Source organism: Propithecus coquereli, unplaced genomic scaffold (assembly GCF_000956105.1).
Source record: "Propithecus coquereli isolate 6110/MARCELLA unplaced genomic scaffold, Pcoq_1.0 Scaffold503, whole genome shotgun sequence".
Lineage (NCBI taxonomy): Eukaryota > Metazoa > Chordata > Mammalia > Primates > Indriidae > Propithecus > Propithecus coquereli.
Window position 1 is genome coordinate 1,671,450 of NW_012150875.1, and position 8,898 is coordinate 1,680,347.

Here is an 8,898-nt window from a genome sequence, read left to right on the forward strand (position 1 = left end):
AGCACCTGTCCTCGTGCACTGGGGCATATAATAGTTGCTCAGTAAGTCCTCCCTCCGTTAGCAATGGCTGGCAGAGTCCTCGTTTTTCCCTGAAGACACTGCATTGTCAGGCTCCGGACAGAGGGAACTTAATTTGATTTTGTCCCCCCGAGTCAGTGCTGATTAAGGCTGCCATAAAGCAAATTAGCTGAGTCGGGCCCATTCCTGGAGGAGCTGAGCTGCCCTGCAGCCCAGCATGGTTCCGAGGGCCCCCGGCAGCGGAGTCGGGGAAGGGAGCAGGGGAGGTGGGCGTCAGCATTAAATCCTCTGCAGGCTGGGGACAGGGGATCAGGGCCTGGAGAGATTGTCTGAGCTGCCTGGCTCGTGACTCTGCCTTGCCCTTTGCTCAGACCGATGCGCAGTCCTGCAGCGACCCTATCAAGGGAGGGTGCCTCGGCGCCTGGCAAGGGTGTGGCTCCAAGCTTGGTCCGATGTCATTTTTTAGGAATTCTTTGGGATTGAGAGGGATTGAACCATGAAGAAATGTTGAAGAACCTTAGATTTGGTTTCTGTCTCTATCCTATACCTCTCTCACGCCCTAGTTATTATTAGACACTGTAATTCTTGCATCTATAGGAGCCTTTCCCCCAGTTAGCAAATAGATATGCCTGACTAGAGAGGCTGGGCTGGGCTGACTCATTCATTCACTCACTCACTCATTCAATGATTTGCTCACCCATTCACTCATTCACTCATTCGCTAACTCATTCACTCACTTGCTCACTCATTCACTCATTCATTCATTCACTCATTTATGCAGACATTTATAGAGCGTCTCTTACAGTTGTAGGTGTTGAAGGAAAAGATGTTGAACGAGCTAGATCCCTGCTGTCACAGGACTGACTGCCTACAGGGGCCACGGGACCCGCAGACAGGTAGGCAACGCCAGGGGTAGTACTGGCAGAGGTGGAGGGTGCGCTGGCAGCATTCCAGCAGGACCTGCCTTTCCGGGCATCGCTGGCAGAGATCTCCCCGTGCAAGAAGGGAATTAACCAGGCCAGACGGGAGAGGATGGAAGGAGCGGAGACAAGTGTTCCAGGCGGAGGGCACAGCAGGGGCAATGGCCAGCAGCTGGAGGTGTGTTCCAGAGGCTGAAGCAGCAGCGGGTGAGCACAAGGGAGGGAGCCAAGGGAGCTCTGGCGCGTGGCTGTGGTTTCATGGCTGCTAGCGTCATCTCTAATCCCTTCTCTCCTGCTTGGACATGTGTTAGCCAAACTCTCCCCTGCATTCCAGAGAGTTCCAAGCCCTGGAGGAGCTGAAAGCGTGTCACTGGCCTTAGGAACACTTCAGAGAGCAGGGATGGGGATGTACCCAAGCGAGAGGGAGGCTCACGTGGTCCCAGATGGCACTGGGCATCTTTAGCATCGTGTCTCACCAGAGACCCCTGCCCCTCTGGCAGAGCAACTCTTTGGCAAAGAAAAATGTCAACAGCATATCCCAGGAAGATTCTGGAGATGCTTAAAGGAAAGCAGCGTGCGGGGGTGAGGGAGGCCTGCTTCTCAAAGCGACAGTTCCAGGATGTTATGGTCACAGTGCCCGGAAGCCGGAAACCGTGGGTTGGGCCACAGCAGCACAAGTTAGAAATTCAGCTCTGGGGAGACTCTTCTGCCCCCGCCCGCCCCCAGGCCTCCGCTGAGATAGACCCCTGCGGGTCTGTGAAAACCAAGGGATAGCGCGATAAGTGGGCTAATTTGCATTTAATAGGGGCACAAATTGCAGCAATGACTAACCATGGCAACGAGCAATTATATTAGGCTGAAATTAAAAATGGAAGTGAAAAAAAAAAAGAATCCCTAAGAAATTCAGCCAGTCCCTTCCTGGCTATGGAGGGTGTGCAGGGAGGATGACAGACAGGGACTCTTGCTGGGAAGAACCCACACTTGGTTGAATTCAGAGCCGTCACCACCTTGAAATTCTTAATAATATTGAACAAGGGGGCCCCATTTTCATTGCACTGGGTCCCACAAATTATGTACCTGGGCCTGATTATGGAATCTGGCTGCCACAGCTTGCCCATGCCTCCTTTTAAATATCCTTCCCTCCCCCATTCAAATATATCCTGTCCTATTTCTCAAAGAGATGATTTGTGGCAGCATTTCCCTTTTTTTCCTTAATAATTTACCTGGCCTTTTAAATTAAGGTATAACATTCAAAGAGCAAAGTTCCTGAATCTTACTCAATGACGTTTTACATAGGGCTGAACCCTTGTAATGTAGGAACATTTCCTTCCCCGCCCAAGGCTCCCTGGGGCACCTTCCCCATCCACCTCCTGCCACCCAGATAGCTACCACCCTGGGTGCTGTCTCCGTAGATACACTTTGTGGCAGCCTCTTATCTCAGAAAGATTTTCTTATTTAATTTGATAACTTCTCCTGTGGGTGATTCAGGTCCCTGGGAATCTAGAAAAATCTTCAGGGGAGAAATAAAAGAAAGAACGACTTCAAATAACTCTCACTATGGCAAGAACGCCCAAAGTTGAAAGAAGATCTCAGTCCTTCATTGTGGAGGTCCATTTCTGCAACGAGATCCTTGCGTCCTTAGTTTGGAAGATGCTTCCAAGAATCTGGAGTCATATATTTCGAGATGATGTATTATCTTAAATTATCTTAATTGTCTCACTAATGTGAACTTGATATAAAGTAGGCCCTTGAAGTGCATTGCTAAGGAGGTAAAAAAAAAAAATAGATTAATAACCTAATCAAGCATTTGGAAACAATTGGCATGCCTCGTGGAAAGAGTACTCGAAAAATTTCATTTAAGAATGTAATTACATTGATTGAAAAGACGTATTTCTTTGTTTTGGGGAGCGGATCTTATAGTTTGAGAGCATTTAGCTGAATTGATAGAATTATATTTAAAATGCTGTCTTCTTAATTGTATCAAAATGTAATTTTCAGGCTTTTACTGCAGAAAAAGTTGGGTTTCTGGAGTCCTCTGCTGTTTTAATGTTGATTCGGGCTGAGCACTGGTGTGATTGGAAACAGGAAACATGAAAGTAAAAAGAGATTCATATTTACGATATTTTCACTCAGAGCCAACCTTGAAATAGGGCAGGTGGCTCTGGCCTTTCTGAGGGGGGATGGGGGGCATAAGAAGCGCGGGCTCTGGAGCCCCAGCTCCGTGTCCTCGGGGCTGCCCAGCCTCACTGTCCTGAATGACACCTTTCCCTTTTGGAGACAAGAACCTTGGCATAGTTTTTTAAATCTTCTTTGTGGTGTCCTATTTTCTTTCTTTCAGAGAGGGTTGGATTTTGGGAAACAAGTCATTTGAAGCTACGACCAGGTAGTGATACGCTAGGAAAATAATACTTGGAGATAATATTTGGGACAACGAGGCGAGTCCCTTGAGTGGCTCCCAAAGCTCCGACCCTTTCATCCTGAGGCTCTGCCTCCTCCTGGCCGTTAATCCAGGGAGAGAATACCCGGGAAGGAAAAGAAATAATAAAAAAAAAAAGAGCTGCGGGCACAAAGACATTGGTCATAGTAGCTGAATAAGCAAACAAGCAAACAAACTCAAAAACCACCTAAATGCCCCCGACAGCCTTGCAGAGAGTCCTGCCACCTGTACCCCACGCAAGAATTGTCATTATAAAGACACGGAGATATATATATATGGAAACGTGTGTGACATAATACAGGAGAAAAGCCCTAGAACCAAGCTGTAAGCACACTCTACGGCTGGAGAAAGAAAAACAGCTGTTGTCTCAGGGTGGCGGGACTGGGAGGAGGGCCGTCTCCCCTTGTTTTCACTTAAAACTGGGAATTCATGAAAACTGAACATCCCAGGGACAAAGAAGAGAAGCAAATGCACACGTGGGCAGCCTTCGCTGCAGCATAATTTTGAGGGAGAAGTGACAGTGTTTGGACACGTAAGAATCTCTCGCGGTGGCTGTGACCGAGGAGGGTGACCCGCATTCAGGCGTGTATTCCATCACGTTCCCTACTGACAATGGCAAGTAGCACTTGTAAAGTTGACAGAAAGCGTTTGTGTAAAATAACTCACCCTGCTCAGCACAACCCAGCGAGGCTGTCGCGCCCGTTCTGTGCGACGGCCCAGGACAGAGGATCTCAAGGCTGCCGGGGGTGCGACGGAGGGTTCGCGGCAGCAGGAGGGGACCCCACATAAGAAGCCCGTCTCCAGCTGGGGGCCTTGTTGGAGGGGGAGGGGCTTGAGAAGATACTGGTCTGCTCTCTCCTCTGAGACAGGAGGCTTCTCGTCCACAGCCCCCTCCCAGGCTCCCCAGCCGTGTTCAAAATGGGCTTCACGCAATCCCGACAGCACCCCTCAAATGCCTGCTGCCGATTTGACCTGATAACCCCCTGGGGGTGGAAGATGAATCCGGTTCTAGGCCAGGAGGTCACCAACTTGAAATCCCGCCGCAGTCCTGGCAGACCGGGCTCCGAGACCTTGTGCTCACGTCACATACACAGGAACACTCTTGACTCTCCGACGGAAACGTGTATTCTCCGTTTTTTTACTCAAAACACACGACCTCTTGATCGATCCGTTCCCGTTGTTTATACAGCCTGAGATAAAGGGGGATATTGATTAATCAAAGAAAACCCCCACGCAGCTCCGTGATAATTAGCCAGGGAAACAGCTCGGGGAGAACAGTGGGGGTCGATGAGGACCGCGGCAAAGCGGGAGGGCTCAAGGCCCACCCAAAGGAGGCCCAGTCACGACTGGGGGTGCCGTGTAGAGAAAGGGCCCCGTCGTTGTCACATATTCTTATTTTCAGAGAGAAGCTAGAGACCTGAATATGCAAAATTCCCCAATGTTAAAATATTTTGAAAGAGAAAGAGCCTCAGTTTGAAGAATTTCAAGAAATCACATCAGTTAAGTGTCTTGTCCCCCGAAGCAGGCCCCGAGAAAAGCATTCCGAGGCCGGGGTCTCCACGGGAGACAACCTCAGGAACTACCTGTGGTGGAGGGTTCGTCTCTCTTGCGGAGTCCGAGGGGATTGTTACTTTAAAAAATACAATAAGTATGGGAACAAATACAAAGAAAATACAAGCCTCGTTTTTAAAATTATTGTTAGCTTCAACAGTTCAACGGTTGTAAATTAACGCGCCAAATTGCTGTAAAAGTTTCTAAATGTTCACACTCCATTTCGGCACTTAGCACGTCACAGCCTGTGACAAACATCCGGAAGCGGCCCGCACAGGGGCCGGGCTGTGCGTGCAGCAGCAGGACTTGCGCAGAACACGACTCGGGCCCATCCAGGTGGGGGCACCTGGGGTATTCAGCCACCCCCGTCCCGCCCGCAGTTGAGTAGGGGCAGTTTCCCCGGCACTAACTCTCCCGCATTCTGCATGACCCCGGCAGGCTGTGGGTTCCCGCGGCCACACGCAGCCCTGCTGTGGACGGTTGCGAGGAATGCTGTCCGCAGGCCTCAGGTACGAAGGGAATGTGGGCAGGACACTAACTGCAACTGCTACCTGAGCGTCTTCTCGTTTCATCTTATGATAGCTCCATAGCCACGGTTCTCAAAGTGTGGTGCGGGGCTGTAGTACTGGCAACCCCTGGCAACTTGCTTAGAAATGCGAATTCACAGGCCCCACTGCAGCCCTGCTGAATCAGAAACTCTGGGGGTGGAGCCCAGCTCTCTGGATTCTGATGCGTGCTCAAGTCTGAGAACCTCTGCGCTATTGCATTTAAAGCAATTAGGCCAAGAGACAGTTAACGAGAAATATCCTTGTTCTCATATACAACCAATGGGACCTTGACTAGGTTTGGTGTCTTTCTTTCCAAGGGCTCAAAGTGAACTTATTTTCATAAGAATTGTATTATTTAAGTAAATATGAAGCTTAAGCTTTATATTTCCTGGCCCTAAGCCATGCCAATAAGTCCAATGCATAATAATCACCTTAAAACCCACCCATGGTGATCTGCACACAGCAATGTGACCAGAATCACTCCTCTGTTAGATATCAATAGTGGCAGATGATAAACTCTCTGCTGCAATGCGACACCTTCTTTACCAATAGGCCATTAAATGTCTGAAACAGAGATCTCCCTGATTAAATAGGAAATGCCATCTGCAGAGTCTGGTATCCTTCCAGGGTCTGCTAAGGATGGGACCAAGACAAAGAACAAAAAGTCTTTCATTTGCTCGATGTTTTCTTTTTATTTTTCAAGGTGCTCGCATATAAATAATCTGAAGGGAGCCCGGTCATAACCCCGTAAGACACACCAAATAGTAGCAGTGATGCCACCGTTTTGGGGACGAGGGACCAGAAGCAGGAGTGGTGAAACCCGCCAGTGTGTGTGTTTGCTGACGGGGTCCCACCACCCCACCCCACTGCTCTTTCTTTTAAGCAGAAACAGAACGTGGGTGGATCTGCTCAAACGAGGCAGCCCTGACACCCCCAAAAAGTCGGGGAAACGCGGGAGTTCTGTTTAGCTTCCTGTTCCCATCATGGTGAAATAGACACCAGCAAATGGACTCCTGCCCCCGGCTTCTCGACCAGCTGGTTGAGCGTCACTCACATTGGACCTCGCCCCAGGTGGTCAGGGTTTTGTTGATACCTTGGTGTCACCAATGAGTCTGATGAAGACAGAAGGATTTAATTAAGTAGATAATTGGTCCCGAGAAGAGGAATGCAAGCAGAGACACAATGAACGTGCTTTGATGTTTGTGGACATTCGTCAATGCTCAGTGAATAGCCCACTTTCGTTTGACGGTTTAATTCCTTGGCATCTATAGCTGTCTCTATTACTGTGGTTCTCCTCGGGGGTGATTTTGACACCCCCTGGGGACATTGGGCCGTGTCTGGGGGGTGGGGCTGTCACTGGTGTCCGGGGAGGACTCAGGATGCTGCTGAGCAGCCCACAGTGCACAGAACGGTCCCCACCGCAGAAGCGCTCGCCGCCAGGCTGAGAGATGCCCTCTGTGGCCTTCAGCTGGTGCCGCTTTTCACTCAGCTGCGCCCTGCAAACCATAACAAACAGAATAACACCCCAGAAAAATAGAAAACCAGTGGGGTGGAGGGTGCAAGTCCCACACACTGACAGTGCAGATTTGCCGATGAGTGAAGCTGGGTTCCTGGTTTCTGTCCCTCTTGCCTGAGCAAGGATTATTCCGGCTAAGGGTCCATTAGTTAGTGTCTTTCAGCTCTATCTTAGCAACCAAACAACCAATTTATTTTTTTGATAGAAGCTTAAGCCCTCACCCTGGGCAAACTGCATTGAAATATGGATTAGGAGCCACAGGCTCCTGCCTCTCCCTGCTCTGGCTGGCCACTGGGACTGAGAAGGCGCTAACCTTTCCTGCCTGAACGGATTGAGCGGCTACTCTGTGGGACACCAGAAGCCACTATGAGCTGGGAGAGAACTGCTAGAGGAGGGATTCCAGCCAAGGACAAAGTGGAGAGTCAGGGAACCCCCAGAGGAGGGGAGACAAAAGGGAGAAGCTGATGAGGGAGGTGGGGGGGAAGGACAGGTCCAGGGACGCCCTCTATGGAGCCCAGGCCCCCACGAACACCAGGCTTCTCCCGCAGCACAGCCATTCCAAAGCCCTGGAGAGAATTCTCTGAAGTTACATGTGGCAGAAATTTCCCTGGAACTCGGAAGCGGGTCTAGTCAGTTTCTTTCTTTCTGCACCTTCCTCCTCTCACCTGCTTCCCGAAACACCAGTACCAAAAAGAAGGCAGAAGTCCACAGCGCCCAAGCTCCCTAGAGCCCTGCAGCCAGGTTTCCCAGTTTCTTAATTGGAGAAACAAAGGCAATCGTGCCTGCCTCTTGCCTTCCGTGTAGATGCCTTTTGGGACATTATTTGAAGATGCCCAGGAAGACAAAATTCCTCCCAGCTGAAATGGACCATCGCAGACTCACCTCATGAAATACATCCCATTTGTGCCCTCTCGTAATTGGACTTTCATGCACCAACTTTGTTAGTATGAAAATGGAGCCCCGGTGCCCAGAGAGGAGTGTATAATAATGCTAGTAGCATTTACTATGTCTAGAGCACCTTCCTTTGACCCAGTGTCTGGGAAAGAGGTTGGGAGGGTTATAAAACAATCCTCACAGTGGAAGCATGGATCCCACAGAGAGCAGATGCCCCAGGACAGAGAGAAACTTCCCTTTCCAATACTGGGCAGAACCAGTAACTTCTACTTCCAAGCTTGTGGCTTGGACAACTCCATTTTCCAGAAAGCCGGTGTGATGGTTTTTGATCTTGATAGCAGTGACTTGGTTCCAGTAGTTTCCTTAGTGTTTTTACAGAAATAATAAATGTCTTTCTAGGGTGGTGCTTTATCTCAGCTCACAGAACAGGAGGTGAGGCTGAGCCTGGAGTGATTCCATGAAACCAGACGGGTACAAGACACACCGATTTGGTTACATCCTGGATAGGACTTCATCCAGAGGCAGCTAAACAGGAAATTGGAATATCGCCCCTCTCAAATGATTCATTATCTGCGACAACATCTTAATAAAACGGACACGGGGTCACCAATTCAAGCTCGGTAATTAAACTGAGAAGGAACAGCTTAGTTCCATGGCTGAGCGCAGTAATAGAGTCTGGCATATGACGACATATAAATGAAGGGAAAGAGAGTAGAGGTGACAAGGGATGTGATTAGGTGGCCGCCACCCTGCGCTCCCCACTTTCCCGGGCGGGGCGGAACGCAGCTGTGTTCAGGTGGGAGGACTTTTGTCAGCTGGGGCGGCTAACGGAGCCTTTGACAGGCAGCCCAGGCAACTTCATTTATCTAGATTATAAGACAATTAAATGAAAATGAAATGTCTGTGTATTTTCATTTCTTTTAATACTGGGAAATGTTAAGTTAGTTTCCTGAGAAGCTTGCCTAGAAAAAGAAATTAGTCTCTGCTTCCAAAGAGGGTGGGCTGAGGAAGCTC

The 8,898-nt window shown here is 49.5% G+C and overlaps 1 protein-coding gene across 1 annotated transcript in view; it reads right to left on the reverse strand.

Annotated features, from left to right (window-relative positions):
* LOC105820065 (methylsterol monooxygenase 1-like) overlaps window positions 1–1,404 on the reverse strand; it is a 2,850-nt gene extending 1,446 nt beyond the window's left edge. Inside the window, exon 1 of the mRNA XM_012656470.1 lies at window positions 1,372–1,404. Coding sequence (XP_012511924.1) covers window positions 1,372–1,404 — 33 coding nt within the window. The remainder of the gene's footprint in view (window positions 1–1,371) is intronic.
* Between the last annotated feature and the right edge of the window lie 7,494 nt (window positions 1,405–8,898).